This window comes from Cebus imitator, unplaced genomic scaffold (assembly GCF_001604975.1).
Source record: "Cebus imitator isolate Cc_AM_T3 unplaced genomic scaffold, Cebus_imitator-1.0 Scaffold272, whole genome shotgun sequence".
Lineage (NCBI taxonomy): Eukaryota > Metazoa > Chordata > Mammalia > Primates > Cebidae > Cebus > Cebus imitator.
Window position 1 is genome coordinate 1,585,955 of NW_016107587.1, and position 18,385 is coordinate 1,604,339.

Here is an 18,385-nt window from a genome sequence, read left to right on the forward strand (position 1 = left end):
AAGGAGAGGAAAGAAAGAAAGAAAAAAAGGAAAGAAAAAAGAGAAAGAAAGAAAAGAAAGAAAGAAAGAAAGAAAGAAAGAAAGAAAGAAAGAAAGAAAGAAAGAAAGAAAGAAAGAAAGAAAGAAAGAAAGAAGGAAGGAAAGAAAGAAAAAGCAAGGAAGGAAGGAAGGAAGGAAGGAAGGAAGGAAGGAAGGAAGGAAAGAAAAAAAGAAAGAGGGAGGGAAGGAGGGAAGGAGGGAAGGAGGGAAGGCAGGAAGGCAGGAAGGCAGGAAGGCAGGAAGGCAGGAAGGCAGGAAGGCAGGAAGGAAGGAAGGAAGGAAGGAAGGAAAGAAGGAAGGAAGGAAGGAGCCAGCCTAGTACCTCCCTCCTCCCTCCCCTTGCTTCCTCTCTCTCTCATTCTGTGATCTCTGCACATGGCAGAGCTCCCCTTCAATTTCTGCCAGGAGTGGAAGCAGCCTGAGGCTTTACTAGAAGCAGATACTGTTGCCATGCTTCTTGTATAGTCTGCAGAACTGTGAGCCAAACAAATCTCTTTCCTTTACAAATTACCCAGTATCTGGTATTCCTGTATAGCAACACCGAATAAACTAAGATAGGAAGTAATACAAGATTTTTTTCCCTGTTATAGTTTTCAACAGCTCTTATCTCGTAAGAAACTTCATTATACTGTGTTCACTTAAATGACTTCAAAGGAAGGAAAGTATGACTCACATTTTCAAAGTAAGTAATCAATAATCAATAAGAGTATTAAATAATGACATGGACACTTGAAAATGAAAATGACAAGAAGAATAAATCTGGTTTTTCATCAAGAAAATTCTCATTTCAACAGTCACAATATTGACACCAGAACCGAGCTTCTCTTATGAAGTCAGCTTTCCAAGTTACTAATAAATCGCATTTGATGAACCCATGCAGAACTGTCAAACTTACTACTTTTGACATCTTAAACTGCCTTATTTTCACTCAAATACTTAATCCCTCTTGGTGGCTCTCATTGTTCTTGCGATGCTACTTGATTTCAATTAAAGATTTACTCAACTTAATTGTTTAAATCAATAGTTATCTGATGAGGGTAGTGATTTCATCACCTTAATAAGTAGGTGCTAAATCTTATAAAGTTTTTCTTTCTCTTTTTTTTCTTTTTTTTGAATTGTACTTTAAGCTCTGAGATACATGTGCAGATTTTGCAGGATTGTTGCAAAGGTACACACATGCCATGGTGGTTTGCTGTCTCCATCTGCCCATCACCTACATCAGGCATTTCTCCCAGTGTTATCCCTCCCCAACCTCCCCATCCCCCACTGTCCCTTCCCTAGCCCCCCACCCCCCAACAGACCCCAGTGTGTGATGTTCCCCTCTTGGTGCCTATGTGCTCTCATTGTTGAACTCCTGCCTATGAGTGAGAACATGTGGTGTTTTGTTTTCTGTTCTTGTGTCAGTTTGCTGAGAATAATGGTTTCCAGATTCATCCATGTCCCTACAAAGGATATGAACTCATCATTTTTTATGGCTGCATAGTATTCCATGGTGTATATGTGCCACATTTTATGTGTCCAGGCTATCATTGATGGGCATTTGGGTTGGTTCCAGGTCTTTGTTATTGTAAACAGTGCTGCAATAAACATATGTGTGCATGTGTCTTTATAATAGAACAATTTATAATCCTTTGGGTATGTACCTAGTAATCGGATTGCTGGGTCAAATGGAATTTCTATTTCTAGAAGGTTTTATGCTAGTGAGGAGTACTTCAGTATAATTATGTCTTTATCCATAAAGAGAACATTTAAAATGAAAATATTATCTTAGCTTCATAAGGATAAAATGAACATATTATCTTAGATTTGGTACTATGGTTCATAAATACTCAAGGTACGATTGCTGTGATTACTTTAAATGTTAATTTCATTTTCCCAAATTCCCCATTTGAAAGGAAAAAAATTATTTGACAAGTACAACAGAATCAATAGAAATACTTCTCCCTAAAGTATAAATTAAGAGTATGACTACACAATAAATTTTAAAACTATTAATTATGGAAGTTGTTCTTACTGAAATTTAATAACTTACTCTTTACATTGCAAGCTTAATATGAATGGGAGCAATTTTATTGCAGAAAAAGGTGTAGTCATGATATGTACAAAACTAAAAATTTTAAATCAGAAATCCCGACATACAGAAACTATGAGATAATAAATGTGTGTTGTCTTAAGCCATTAAGTGCAATGATTTGTTATGCAGCATTGAAGACAAATACACTAAGATACATTTATACCCTTGTTCTAAGGTGCCATATTGCATCTCACAACAAGCTTATGAGCCAGGTGCTAGTGTTTCTACATTATAAATGAAACTAACATGATGCAGACACATAAAACAACACGACCAAAAATGTACAACTAGTGGAGCTGAACTGTCTAAACTCCAAAACCTCACCAGCATGTTTATTCTGCCTTTCTAATAAAAATGTTTTCACTTAAAATGGGGCCAAAAAATTATGTATTAATTTGCATTCATTTGTACCTATCATGGCATATTCATTTGTACCTGAGCTTCATAGAGAGCAGATTTGAAGGTAGCCACAGACAAGTTCTGTTTGTTATATAATAAAGCCATTAGTATGGACCAAAGCCGTGCTCATGGTCTGTATGCCTGCACCCTCACCGATACTGGTTAGCCTGAGAAACCAATGGGGCTGGGGTTCAGGTGTTTTAGACTTTTCTTTTGTGACACAGGTCCTTAGTGACCCAGGTGGGAGGATTCGTCTGTGCTCAAGGGCACTAGGACCATTCAAAGTCAGCTGCCATGCCAGAATTTGGGGAGGTGGAAGCAGAAGATTCTATGCCAGTATACAGCAACCTTATACACAGGCAGAATACTTAGTATAAAGTCGGGCCAATGATCGAGATACAAAGGAATCTAAACACACAAATATATATATTACTACTGTCTTACTTGATTCTTCAGGAATGTTGAATTTTTCTTTGTCATATTCCAAGAGTTCGTTAACTCTGGGCAAATTAATGAACATGTTAGAATTGCTAAGGAACGACGCTTCGTCCTTGCAAACCATCTTCATCACAGACTGGAAAGAACCAAAGGCTGAGCTTCTGGCCTGGACATTTTGTGAAACCTGAGAAAATAAGAAAACTAGATTGCAGTTACATAGTGACTTAAAACAATTCCATTCCTTCACCCACATTTGAAAGTCTTCTTCCTTCCTCCACTGAATGTGCAAGATATTCAACAAGTCAAAAGAATGGAACGTCTGTTTTAGAGTTTTCTGTCCTTGGGCTACCATTTGAAACATTACGGTAATTTTTCTGGCCAATACACCTGGTAGAAGAGGGAAATGTCATACATACCTACACACACACACACACACACACACACACACACACACAACTGCTATTTGTCCAGTAACAAATTATTAATCCATAAAATATCACTAATTCGGGCTAATTACTAGTCTTAATGTGTGTCTATGCTACCAAGATATCCAGATATTTTATAATTATACAAATTATCTATCACGTGATGGGCTTACATTCTGTCTCCAAGGCAGTTCTGAGAACATTGTTATCTGACTCCTCATCCTGCACCTCCAACCCTAAAAATTCCACACTCCTCCTCATTCATGCCCAGTCAGTTTCATCCCAGGCAAAGGCAGTTCAAGCAAAAACTAATATCAAGCCACTAAACTAATTCAAGTTTGTGTTTGCATTTGTAGTAAGTGATCTGTAATTTGTAAGTCAATTATTTATATGTAAATAAATGTTTTAAGGTTTTTGAAAGCAATCTGCTCTCTGAATTAAGTGAAACAGGCCCTTGAAATTCTCATCTGTGCAATAATTTAGTTAGTAATTTCTTACTTTATAGATAATGCATGTACTATCCCAATCTCCACACTGGTGGAATGTGGATCAAAAAGTCAGTTTCATGCAGTTTACAGGGAGATGCCAGGCCTTACTCTATGTTATGTTGTTGCTTCCAGAGATATGAAAAGGTACTTCCCTTCCTGTATTTGGTTGTCTAATGCAAATTTTAGAGGTGAGAAGATAAAAGCAAAAAGGAGCAAATACAAAGAAGGGGCAAATTTGAATACTTCCCTAGGGACAAAGATGAAACACATACCTGTTGAAGGTCCAGCATTTCTAGCAAGGCAGTGATTTTAAAGGTATGAAGAAAGTCAGGAAGATCCTCAAAGATGTGCTGGGCTTTGGCAAGCAAGGAACTTAGGCTGGAAACTACATCCAACAAGGAGTTGAGCAATTCATTTGCTTCAGAAGGCATCAGAGTCTTAAAGGACAAACAAAAACAAAACAAAACAACATGAAATAAGCAACACTGTATTTTTACCCTCACAAGCATCTTTTGAGCTGTGAAACTTATTTATTTGATTTTATTCTCTCTTGAGCTTCAGAGACACCTTTGCTGTACTATATGAAAGTTCTCGTCATTAGAGGATATATAGCTCAGGTGTTTTGGGAGCACACTAAATTGCACCAGCATTGTTAACATGTAAACCAGAAACAAATGTGATCCATCATTAAAATTCAAATCATTTGCCAAATATTTCTTTGTATCTTTGAGGTGATCAAGGTGGAAATTTAAGAAGCGGCTCAAAATATGAGCAGTGCTTATATGTGAAGCAATTTACATTTATCTACTGCTTTACGGTATCCGTAACATTCACACATCCTCAGTTCTCCTAATACTTTGGGGATGTGCATTATAAGGTTCATTTTGTGGATGAGAAAATTTGGGCTGCAAGAGATTAAAAGGCTTCCAGAAGTCTCACAGTCAGAAAGGTTCAGGGATGTGAAGTTAACCTGGATTCTTTAAAAGTATCAGCGCCCCTTTGAAACTTACTTATGCTATCACCACCTGACATGCTCTGTGTTATACATGCTTTTTTTTTTTTTTTTTTATATTCCCTTTTTTTCATGTGTTTTTTTTTTTTTTTTTTTTCATATTCACAGTTCTAGACTGGAGGCAGGGTTTTTTGTGTTTTTTTTTTTCTGTCTTGATCATTTATGTAGCTACTGGGAATACAGCAGCAACAGCAAGTATTAACTGCTCGATAAATATTTGTTGGATGAATGGACAAAGGAGGAAATGCCAGCTCTTTGCACAGGGCAGGGAAAATCACAGCAAATCTCCACCGTCTGTCATTTGCACACTGAATTTTTCCATTTTCCAGCTCGGGCGGAGGAACCCAGTTGTCGCTACTTCTTATTTTTAATCATTAGTGTTCTAGCTGCTAGCTCTGCAGATGACTTCCAGGGCTCTGAGATCACAGCTCCATCCTTTGCAGAGACACTCTACTAATAAAGATGGAGTTCTCCGTTCATACTTAGAGACAGCTCAAGCAGGAGAAATGGTGTGTAGATTTTGTCACTTTATCTACTCACCTTTCTAATTACAGCTGCCCTTTAATAAAAATGGCACACAGTGACCAACCCCTGACTTACGGTAGGGAGTGACAGGGATCCAGTGTAACGCCAACAGACCAGACTAATGTGCCGAATTAATATAGCAAATTGTGCTTTGCTGAAGGTTTCAGAAATTCATCGTCAGCTGAGTGAATCAGAAAGTACATGGACTTGGGAGTGAGATGCTGCTGCATGTGACCCTCATGCGGAGGTGGGACTGCCCTAACATCCTGAGCAATATCTTGTATTTAATTAACTTTCATGCATCCCTGCATATAGAAGGTACCTGATAAATAAGAGCTATTGTTATTTATGATGATGTCATTTTCTTTGTGTCTGGGAGACTAAATCCAACCCACTATCTCATCCTCCAAAGGAATCTTGGTATAGATGATAGCTCTTGTTGCAATAATTATGCGGGCCTCTAAAAGCACTCATTTCAAATTGGGGGTGCCTTTATGCACATAACAAAGTGGCCACTAGAGTATCAGCCAGTGGGAGCTCTGTTCCCCACAAGGCAAATTGTACAGTTGGAAGAGAGGCTGTGGTGAGCAAATGCAGGGCTAACGTGTGTTGGCAAGAAATATGAATTCCTGAATTCCACCAAGATAGAGGTGGGCTTGCAAATTATGGGGACACAAGAAATGTTTATCCTCCTCCTTATGGGTTTAAAATGTAATCATTCTGAATATTTGTTCTTGGAGAGAGAGAGAGCACGCATGCGAGACAGTGTGTGTGTGTGTGTGTGTGTGTGTGTGTGTGTGTGTGTGTACCTTCCAACATTTACCCCTTGGACTCCTGGAATAACAGAAAGTAAGGAAACCATGGGTGGCTGAAATGGCAAACCTACCCTTTCCCGACTCTAAATCTGTTCTCCCAGACTTCACAGCCACCTTGCCATACCGCAAACCCTGCAGCCACTCTAATGAACCCAGAGCTTGTGAAATACTTCCCTCAAGGGAAAACAATGGTACTTGGATCAAGATGCAAGATCAACACCTAACGGCAGAAGGGGAAGCTTCTGGAAACTTAAGTAAAGATTCAAACGGTGGAGGCCAGAAGGAGGAGGAGCTTCTGGAAGGAGCAGCTTGAGGGGAGGGAGCTATGGTTGGGAGCTGGGTGGCTCCTACACCAGTTCTGGGGCCTTCTAGAAAGTCCTGGGCCTAGGCTTGTCCCAGCTCCTCCTCCTCACTTCTCACTCTCCACTCTCTCCTGCAGACAGCACCATCTTTACCTCCTCCAGCCCCTCCCTGCCCTCACACTGCTGCTTGTCAGAGGATCACAGGGCAAGTACAGAGCTGGCACCCACAGGGCATTGGGCTTCCTGAGCTGCCCACCCCTCCACGTTCTCTCCAGGGTAGGCCCTGGCAGAGCTGGATGCTTCCTGCTGACTGATAGGGCCACAGTGCAGGGAGCAGCACCTGACTTGGGCCGCTCAGGAGTAGATCATGCACAATCCCTCTCCAAACATGCTCCAGGGAGATGCCCCTCACAGAGGAGAAAACATCTGGCACTAAGAAGAGGTGGTGTGTTTTTGCAAGTGGGTCCTTCCACAATGAGCATGGAGACTACCACCAACTCTGTGCCAATGCCCTGACACCTGTCTCCAAAGAATTCCTGAAGAGTCTCCTGAACATCCCTTTATTACATCAAAGTTCTCTTGAACCCCACCCTGGAGTCAGCAAACAGGTGACACCAGAGGCTGGTGGAGGCTGCTGCAGAGTGGCCACGTGCTGGTCTCCCATTGCTGCCACCAGGACCTACTTATCCACAGCCACAGCAGCAGTCGTGCAGAGGCCCGCCCCAGCCGGCACATTCCCTATACCTTGTAAACGAAAGCCCGAACATCCAGGTTTCGGCTCATCAATACAATCAGGGGATATACTTTTGACCCCGGCAGGCCACAGAGTTCTTTCGTCACGATCCAAGATTTCTGCCCCTCGGGAAATGTCAGCAAGAGACGAAGGACTTCCTGATCACACTTTCCAGACAGAGCTACAGTGAGGGCACTGAAGAGAACCTGTTTCAAAGCACAGAGATCAGAAGTGAGCACACCTACAACGTCATGTGCTTCAGCACCTCAGATCAGAGCTTCAACAGCAGGGAGTCACCCGAGTAGATTTCCCCACTCCGGGGATTGACCTGCAGATGCAGGAAGCCCAACCTGTGGTTCGATTCTCAACGTTTTGATGGAAATGTTTCTGAAATGTGCACATCGTTCTGTGGCTTCTTGTAAAACTTGCCTTTGCTTGAGGTCTTGGGATCACCCTTCTGAAACTCCGTCCCTCTGCTCTCTGAGGGGCTCACTCTGAATGCCCACCCAGCCCCCACCCTCCGATGCCACCCTGATACTTAGCATCTGTGTCTTGTTTGTCTGATATTAAGTCTTACCCTTGGCTTTCAGTTTATCAGCTTCCACTTTTCACTATCATCAGTGTGAAGCTGATATTTTTTGCCTCCTCCCTTTCTAGATTGAAAACAGGATTACCAAGCTTGGTATATATTTTTTTAAAGCAAGTAAATCTAGAAGGAGGGATTTAGGACAACTTGAATGAGTCTCTAGTTTATTACCATAAAATAAAACACAAACCATACTTCCTGCTCCATGTTTTTGCTCCTGATGGGTATTATTGTGAAACGTTCAGGCCAAGTAAGGCTGAAGTGCATGAACCCATGTGAATAGGAGCCATATGCACTGAGTAAGAGCACGGAGAACTCGTCAGATGCTTTCATATGCCATAAAATGTCCCCAAAATACATTAAGAGATAGATAATAGTAACATGGTAATGACCGGGCACGGTCGCTCACACCTGTAATCCCAGCCCTTTGGGAGGCTGAGGGGGCGGATTACAAGGTGAGGAGGTTGAGACCAGCCTGACCAACATAGTGTAACCCTGTCTCTACTAAAAATACAAAATTTAGCTGGGCATGGTGGCATACACCTGTAATCCCAGCTACTCAAGAGGCTGAGGCAGAAGAATCACCTGAACCCAGGAGGTGGAGTTTGCAGTGAGTCAAAATCATGCCACTGCACTCCAGCCTGGATGACAGAGCAAGAAACTGTCTTTAAAAAAAAAAGAGAGAGAGAGAGATAGATGATGGTGTAGTAGTCAGGGTTCTCCAGAGAAACAGAGCCAATAGAGAGAGAGAGAGAGAGAGAGAGAGTGTGAGTGTGTGTGTGTATGTGTGTGTGTGTGTGTGTGTGTGTGTGTGTGTGCAGTCATGTGTCTCATAATGACAAGGATACATTTGGGAAATGTGCCACTGGGTAATTTTTTAATTTTGTGAACATCATAGAGTGCACTCACACAATCCTAGGTCATACTACACACGTAGGTTATAGGGCATGGCCTGCTGCTCCTAGGCTACAAACCTGTACAGCATGTCACTGCACTGAATCCTGTAGGCAATTGTCACACAGTGGTAAGTATTTGTGTGTCTGAACATATCTAAACATAGAAAAGGTACAGTAAAAATACAGTAGTATATAATCTTATTGGACCACCATCATATATGCAGTCCATTGTTGACCAAAATGTCCCTATCTGGTACATGATGACAAACCATATACAGTGGTGGTCCCATAAGATTATAATGGAGATGAAAAAATTCCCATCTTCTAGTGAAATGAGTCATGGTCATGTTGTAGCCTGGCATATTACGTAGCCTGGCACAAGTGTTTGTGGCAGTGCTGGCATAAACAAACCTGCTGCACTGCCATTCATAGTAAAAGTATCACACATACAATTATCTACAGTACATAATACTGATAAAGATAGTAAATGACTATATTACCGGTTTACATACTTACTATATTGTTATCATTATTTTAGAGTATACTCTTTCTAATTATTAAGAAAAAGCTAACTGTAAAATAGCCTCAGGCAAGTCCCTCAGAAAGTATCCGGAAGGCACTGTTAGCACAGAAGACAGCTCCATGCATTTCGCTGCCCCTGAAGACCTCCCCATGGGACAAACTGTGGAGGTGGAAGACAGTGTTATTCATGATCCTGACCTCACATAGGCCTAGGCTAGACTGTGTGTTTCTGTCTTAATTTTTAACAAAAGAGTTTTCAAAGTTAAAAGTAAAAAAAATGTAAAATAGAAAAGAGCGTATAAAGACCTAAAGGCAAACAACTGTACAGCTGTGTGGTGTATTTGTGTTTTTGTTTTAATATAAGTGTTATCACTGAAGAGTCCAAAATTATTAAAATTTTTTAAGTTTCGGCTGGGCACAGTGGCTTACGCCTGTGATCCCAGCATTTTGGGAGTCCAAGGCAGGCAGATTGCCGGAGGTCAGGAATTCAAGACCAGTCTGGCCAACATGGTGAAACCCCATCTCTACTAAAAATACAAAAAAAAAAAAAATTAGCTGGGCGTGGGGGCATGTGCCTGTAATCCCAGCTGCTTGGAAGGCTGAGGGAGAGTTACTGCTTGAATCAGGGAGCTGGAGGTTGCAGTGAGCCAAGATCATGCCACTGTACTCCAGCCTGGGTGACAGAGCAAGACTCTGCCTAAGGAAAAAAATAAATAAATAAAGTTTATAAAGTAAAAAAGTTACAGTAAGCTAAGATTAATCCAGGATTGAAGAAAGACATTTTTAAAAATAAATTTAGTGTTTATTAGGTCTACGGTGCTGTACAGACATGTCCTAGGCCTTCACATTCACTTGCCACTCACTCGCTGACTTACCCAGAGCAACTTCCAGTCCTGTAGCTTTATTCCGGCCAAGTATCCCATACAGGCATACTATTTAGTTTAAACTTTTATACCACATGTTTACGGTACGTTTTCTATGTGTAGAAAAGCTATAGTAAAATATGTCCTTGTGTTTTCTATGTTTTAATATACAAATACTTACCAGGGTGTTACAATTGCCTACAGTATTCGGTAGAGTAACCTGCAGTGCAGGTTTGTAGCCTAGGAGCAATAGGCATATCATATAGCCTAGGTGTGTAATAGTCTACACCAGCTAGGTTTGTGTAAGCACTCTATGAAGTTTACATAATGATGAAATTGCCTAATGATGCATTTCTCAGAATGAATCCTAGTCATTAAGTGAAATGAAGCATATATATACGGGCAGAGATTTATTTTAAGGAACTGGTTCATGTAAACGTAGGGGCTGGCAAGTCCAAAATCTGTGGGGCCAGCAGGCTGGGGACCCAGGAAGGAATTGACATTATAGCTCAAGTCTGCAGGCTGTCTGGAGACAGAAATTACTCCTGCTTGGGGAACCTGGTTACTTTTTTCTCTTAAGGCCTTCAACTGACTGGTTAAGGCCGACTCACATTATGGCGAGTCATCTTCTTTACTCAAAGTGTATTGCTTTAACTGTTAATGTCATCCAAAAATACCTTCAGAGGGACATTTAGAATAATGTTTGAACAAATATCTGAGTACTGCAGCCTAACCAAGTTGACACACAAAATTAATCATCACCAATGGCTATGATGCTTTAGTATGCCAGTGTGCATTTTGAGTCTTTAAGAAAGAATATTAAGTGTTTTCATCACTAATTTACCAAAAAGACCGTTTTTTTCACATAGGACTTGCATTGTGCAGACAATACCTTGGTGAAATTTTCCTTAATGCCACTGCTTTCAAACATGCTGTCTCTGGACAAAGGGGAAGCTCTCAGGAGGAGGGTGGGAGCAGAATATGGGCATCTACACTTTGCTTTCACAAGAGCAGTCTCTCTTTGATCAGTCCCATAAAATAGATTTGTGCATGAAACCATCTCTGAAAAGGGGCATCATCCAAACCCCCAACTCAGGGGAGTCACCCTGGCTTTTCATGAGCATCAGCCTAAGCTGGTTCAATGTTCTGCATTTACTATAGAACATTTGTCTTAATTATTTTCTAGGGTGTCATACTGTGGTCCCCATGCAAGATCACAACTAATACTTTTTTTAGAGTTTAGTCCTGGGACAAAAATATTTGTCCCGAAATTTTTTACATCTTTTACCAAATAGAGAGGATCCCACACCCTGTCGCGTGGAAGCTCCACAGACACAACGCACAGAAACAACCGCCCCGGCAGCACATTTGCTGCCTCTCCTTTCCTGTGGTTTTTCAAATATTACTATTTATTTTTTACAAATTGCATTGTGTTCATCATTCCTGTTTGAGACTAGGTAGGAGGGGAGGAAGATTAAAAAGCAAAGGTAACACTGAGTTGAACTTGATTGGAAACATCTTGTGTGATTGCTATTCAAAGCAAAACAGCCACCTTTTAACTCAGGCTTTGCATAGGCTAATGCTACAAATTATCAGAAACAGAATGCCAAGCTCCTGCTGATTTTCCTGTGTTTTCGTGTTTGGCTTGGAAAGCTGCAAGGGGGCTGAGGAGCCAGGGCCGACGCCTCTCTTAGCTGTAAGCCTGGCTCATACATACTTGGCCACTTAGATAATTATCTGGGTATATATGTGGTTTAAAAATGAGAATGATCCTTAGGGGAGGCTTTTGCATTTTTAGCAAGAGCTTTGTTTACTGGACATCTGCCGAAACCCTAATCACATTCAGAGGAGAGCACCAGAGATGGCCTCTATGTTGCCCAGCTGCTCACTGTAGGCTCAGAGGCGCAGCAAAGCATGGGAGGAAGGGCTGCCCTCAGCCCAGTTGTGACCAGAAAGGAAACACTGACAGTTACTCAGGGAACTGGAGGTGTCGGGGAGAGAGATTCTGCCATAGGATTTGTAAGACAAGACAGTGAAAGGAGGGCAAGTATTTAAAAATAGACCCTGTGCACTTCAGAGTGGAGCAGTGTGGCTCTCTGCTGTTGGGGACCCATTTGAGCTCGAGCTGCTCACAGGATAAAGAGGCAAGTACAAGAGATGAGCATCGGAGGGCAGGAGAGAGCTGTGAGAACCTGCCCAGAAGGACTGAAGCCACAATGTGGCAAGAGAGCGGATCCTGACTCCAGCTCGTACCGTGTGACTTCCTGAAAGCTGCTTAACAGCTGTATACTTCAGTTTCTTTGTCTGTACAACCGGGGACGGAAATAAAAGACAAAGGACTCCAAAGAGTTGTTAGGAGAATTAAGCGAGATGTCAAGCATTCAGCTCAGGGGTGGTGTATGTAGGTGCTCAAAAATGACATTACTACTAGGAAGCCTATCTGTAACTATCAGCAGAAGCCCAGTTTTGACTTATAGAATATTTAAAGGAAAAGATAAATAAGAATTAGATGGGTTTATTGATTTAAAATGATGATAACACTTAAAATAAGAGAACTAATTAATTCCTTCTTTGTTTTCATGTTCCTAAAGAGAGCCATCTTCACACTGCAGGGGCAAAACAAGATGCCTAAGAGGTCTGTGGATATGCATCCTGGCAGCCAGCCTCCAGGGCAGTGCCAATGGTGTCCTTGCTCAGTGAGGCAGGCATCCACTGGCTGAGTTCCTTGTTTTCTCAAAATTTATTTTAGGTTTAAGGGGTACATGTAGGTTTGTTACATGGGTAAATTATGTGTTGCTGAGGTTTGGTATATGAACCATCACATCACCCAGGTAGTGAGCATAGCGCCCAATAGGTAGTTTTTCTACCCTTTTTCCTCCTTCTTCCTCCCCCCCAGTAGTCCCCGTCTAATGTCTACTGTTCCCTCACTGACCATTAGAGAAATGCAAGTCAAAAGCATAAGGAGATTCCATCTCACACTAGTCAGAAAGGCTATTATTAAAAAGTCAAAAAATAAAAGATGTTTGTGAGATTGCAGAAAAAGGGAACATTTATACACTGTTGGTGGGAATGTAAATGAGTTCAACCACCGTGGAAAGCAGTGTGGAGATTTCTCAAAGAAATCTACCATTCAGCCTGGCTGCGGTTCTTCAGTGAGGCCACAGCTGTTGTCCTGCCACCCTCTCCACCACCTTCTTTGTCTCCATTTCCAGTTACCTCTCTCCCTGCTTCCTCTTCATGCCTTCAGAAAGGATGCTAGTTCTTCTATCTACAGTTTTTAAGGAGTCATGATAGAAACAAAAACTAGGTTTTATTTTTTAAAGTAGACTTTAGAAATTACTAACAGATGATAAAGTCAATTCTGGAAGAATTCTGATCATGGATTATCCAAAAGATTATGTGTAAGCCCTTGAAGAGAAAGAAAATTGCTGGAAACCATGTCATGTCGATACAGTCATGATCAATGAGCCATGTCAATATAAAGTCATTTTCTTTTAACGGTGAAATTATTAGGCTAATACGTTACCAAGACACCCCAAACAGACATGTTGCAACTGATTTAAGAGCCCAAACAAATAAATAGGTGGTAGGTGATATCTTCCCATGTCATGGTAATCTTTCTGCACTAACGACTTGGACAAAAATATAAAAGATACTCTCATCTTTTGGTGACTGATGAAGTTGAGAGAAACAAATAATATTCTGCAAATTAAAGTATCAGAATTTGATATTAAAAAACACCTTGCAAGAATATCTAATTAACCAAAACAGCATGGTACTTGTACAACAACAGACACATAGACCAATGGAACTAATGGAAAATATAGAGCCCAGAAATAAGGCCATAAACCTGTAACTAACTGATCTTTAACAAACCTGACAAAAACAAGCAATGGGGAAAGCATTCCCTAGTCAATAAATAATGGTGCTGGGATAACTGGCTAGCAATGTGCAGAAGATTGAAACTGGACTCCTTCCTTATGCTATACAAAAATCAACTCAAGATGGGCTAAAGATTTAAATATAAAATCCAAAACTATAAAACTCTGGAAGACAACCTAGGTAACACTATTCTGAACATAGAAATGGGCAAAGATTTCATGATGAAGATGCCAGAAGCAATCTCGAGAAAAGGAAAAACTGAAAAATGAGACCTACTTAAGCAAAAAAGCTTACGCGCAGCAAAAGAAACTATCAATAAACAATCTACGCAATGGGAGATTTTGCAAACTATGCATCTGACAAAGGTCTAATATCCAGTATCTATAAGTAACTTTTAAAAAAATTACAAGAAAAAAATGAATAACCCCATTAAAAAGTTGGCAAAGGACATGAACAGACACTTTTCAAAAGAAAACATACACCCAGCCAACAAGCACATGAAAAAAGTCTCAATACTACTGATCATTAGAGACATGCAAATCTAAACCACAGTGAGAGGCCATCTCACACCAATTATAATGGCTATTATTAAAAAGTCAAAAAAGCAACCAATTCTGGCGAGGTTGCAGAGAAAAGGGAATATTTACACATTCCTACTGAGAATGTAAATTAGTTCAACCATTGTGGAAACCATCAGTGTGGCAAATCCTTAAAGAACTAAAAAGAGAACTACCATTTAACCCACCAATCCCATTACAAGGTATATACCCAAAGGAATATAAATCATTCTACCATAAAGATACCTATACACATGTATGTTTATTGCAGTACTGTTCACAATGGCAAAGATATGAAATCAACCTAAATGCCCATCAAGGGCAGACTGGATAAAGAAAATATGGTACATGTACACCATGGTATACTATGCAGCCATACAAAGAACAAGATCATGTCCTTGGGAGGGACATGGTTGGAGCTGGAGGCCGTCATCCTCAGCAAACTAATGCAGGAACAGAAACCAAACACCGTATGTTCTCACTCATAAGTTGGAGCTAAATAATGAGAACACATGGATACAAAGAGGGGAACAAAGCACACGGGGGCCTACTTGAGGGTGGAGAGTGGGAGGAGGGAGAGGATCAGAAAAAATAACTCTTGGATACTAGGCTTAGTACCTGGGTGATGAAATCATCTGTACTACAAACTACCCCCTAACATGAGTTTACCTATATAACAAATCTGCACATGCACCCCTAAGCAGAAAATAAAATTAAAAAAAAAAATACATATATATATATATATATATATATGACCAAAACTAGCAAGAAGTATTTTTACAGAGATCAATGCCAATTGAGGATTTAAGGTTTAAAAATATTTACGTAAGTGCAAGTAGGAGAAGAGAAAACCCATCTGCAAGCAGTAATTTACTTAGAACTGTTAATTTATAATAAATTGAAGCAATAACATCATGTGATGGAATAATAACACAGTTTGAGTTCAAAGACCTAGGTTTGATTTCAGGCCCTCTCCCAGCTGTGACTTTCACAGCACCACATTCATCTGTGAAAGAAGAGAAATGCCCTGGGAGGGCATGGTTAAATGAGACACAAATGCCCTTAGCACAATATTCATTTCTCAGAATTCCTAATGAGCAAATAAGGTAACGTGGCTTCATAAACCTAAGGAACGCTAGCTGACTTAATGGAAGGAGAGCAGCTGGAATTTCACTTCATTTTGGTGAATGTTTAATGAGAACCTACCACATTTACTGAGAATACTCTAGTAGAACAACAAATCAAAGAAGAGAAAAGTCCTACTCTAAGAGCACCAGAGAATGAGACGGTGGTAGATGGGTGTGTGCACCTTATTCCAGGCACCATGGATTACAAGGACCATAAGCCCCAACCTCATGATGTGGTGACAGAGCCAGATGAGCAGCCTAGGGCCTAGGAAGGGCTCTTGCTAGGGTGAGACACAGCACATGACAGACAGTGTCTTCCAGGAAACTTTGGGCCAGACTGCTCCTCATGATCCCAGAAACCCATAACTCTAGTCACACATTAATTACTTTTTGTCTTCAGAGAAAGAAAAACTCAAACCAACAAACAAACAAAAAACAGAATGAGCAGATTTTGACCAGTATCTGCTCTGAAATAAGTTTCACCAAGAACCATCTGTTGGAGCTTTTCAGGAAACAAACTTCATGTACTAAAACAAATGGAATGTGTAATGTTTCCAAACTACTGAGAGAAAACTCTCCCTCTCCACAAATTGTGCCTGGCAGCTCTGTCAATGAAGCAACAGACAGAACCAGGCCACAGGGCCAGCCCCAAGTGAGATAAGGAAATCTGACCAGATTCACCAAACTCAATCATTTCCGCTCAAAAGAAACGGGGGAAAAGAATTCAGAATACCTTCCCATCTGAAGGAGCCTCCCAGAAAAGATCAGAACTTTCTGGGCATGCCCTCTCCCTTCCTGTTTGATTTGTGGAGCAGGGAGAATAAATCCACTGAGAATTGTGAAAAAATAGTCATCTTCCAAGCAAAAGATCAAGGTCCTCTGAACACTGCCCAATTGTTTAGCACAGAAAATAAAGGTTCAGAGACAGACTTTTTGATTGCTTTTTCAATATATTTGAGTCCTGACACTTTGATCTCATTGTTAATTTTAGAAGAATAATAATTTGGCCCAACACAAAGAAAGAAGTCATTGTTGATTTAAATGTGTGCCTAAAACATAGGAACACAGCGTGAAGTGGATGGGTGCTTCACAGTGCAGGTGGACAGGATCCAAGCTCAGGACAGAAGGCTGGGCTAGGACAGGCTCCAGGGTCCAGCAAGCCCCTGTGATTTGTGGTTTTAATTGGGTGATGCTGATATTAGACAATAGAGCTCTGCAAGAAAAAGAAACATCCCATAGGTAGATGCTCACAGCAGGTTTTCTGCAGCCAGGGAAGAGGGCAGGAAAGAAAAATGAGACGGTATCCACGCATCTGCTGCCTTTGCCTCCTTCTGCTCATTCCTGCCTCTAGTCTTTTGATAGGAATGTCCCCAGCTCTGTGACTCTCACATAGGTCTCCAGAAGCTCACCATCATTCCAGTCTGACATCCATCTTCACCAATTCAGGGAGGCTTCCAGGGACCACCTGTCCTCATTGCTGTGTTCTGTGTGCATCATAGAATGTTCGGGTCTCTTAACACTGACCATCGTTTGTCTGCAAATTTACTGTGTCATCCCCTAAGATCATTGGCTCCTTTGGAGCACTGGCTTTGAGCCCAAGTTTTTGGGACTGTGCCTAAAACATCAGAACATCCTAAGTGAATAAATGAAGAAATGAATGAACTAAGATTTCTGCAATTTTGCCAGGGCTTTAGCACCACTGGAAAGTATTCCCTGCAGGCCACCAACAGCCTGGACTAAGAATCTGATGTGATTATCTGCAAACTGACTAAAGCTATGGTAGAGAATCCCAGGAAGAAAGATAAGAGAAGGATACTAGAAATAATATGGTACTGCTGAAAACCTGACAATCTAGGAAAAAAAACAAGTATCCAAAGTGTCACCTCCTACGTGCATCATAGAACTTTCTGGTCTCTTAACACTGACCATCACTGCAAACCTAACCTAACATAAACTCCTTACCTAGGATCTGCAGATACATGTACATTTAGATACTTAACCATCAAAGCAAATAATCTCATTGCTTACTTGAAATGCAAGAATGCAATTTTTTAAATAGTCCTCCCAATTACTTAACTGCCCAGCTGTATAGGCGATCATAATGATTCATACTGACAAAGAGGTAGAGGAAGATACAAAAAAAAAACCGCTGCAGAACCATCTACACAAGGCAATATCACATTATCACAGGAGCCTTCCCTGCGCACAGCCCTCCCATGATAGAACAGCAGTGACACCTAGTGGCCACTTGCTTCATCAGGCAGCGGTCATCAAAAAGATGAGCCCAAACCCAAAAAGTATCGTAAAACTTGGAATTTGCCGAGAACCATGGCACGTGTATACCTATGTAACAATCCTGCATGTTCTGCACATGTACCCCAGAACTTAAAGTGTAATACTTAAATAAATAAAATAATAAACTTTGCATTTGAAAGGGACCTCAGAAGTTAGCTAATCTGACCCTGGTCTTAAAGCATTCCCAGGTAGCTGCTCAAATTACTCCAGCCGCTGCTTCTGTCCTCTGTTACACATTTCAATAACTAAGGATTTTAAACCAAAAATAATCACTGTTTCTCTATAAGGCAGTATGCAAGGTGGGGAAAGAAAATTTCAGCACTGCCCCCTGTTTGTTTTTTTTTTTTTGGCTCGCGCATGTTTAATAAGCTGAATTTGACATTTTTCCTTGAAGATAAATACTAAGT

At 40.9% G+C, this 18,385-nt stretch overlaps 1 protein-coding gene across 1 annotated transcript in view; it reads right to left on the reverse strand.

The window, feature by feature from the left end:
• ABCA13 (ATP binding cassette subfamily A member 13) overlaps positions 1-18,385 on the reverse strand; it is a 424,215-nt gene that overhangs the window by 290,200 nt on the left and 115,630 nt on the right. The window contains 3 exon segments of the mRNA XM_017500828.2: positions 2,957-3,134; positions 4,136-4,300; positions 7,262-7,456. Of these exon segments, the coding sequence (XP_017356317.1) occupies positions 2,957-3,134; positions 4,136-4,300; positions 7,262-7,456 (538 nt within the window).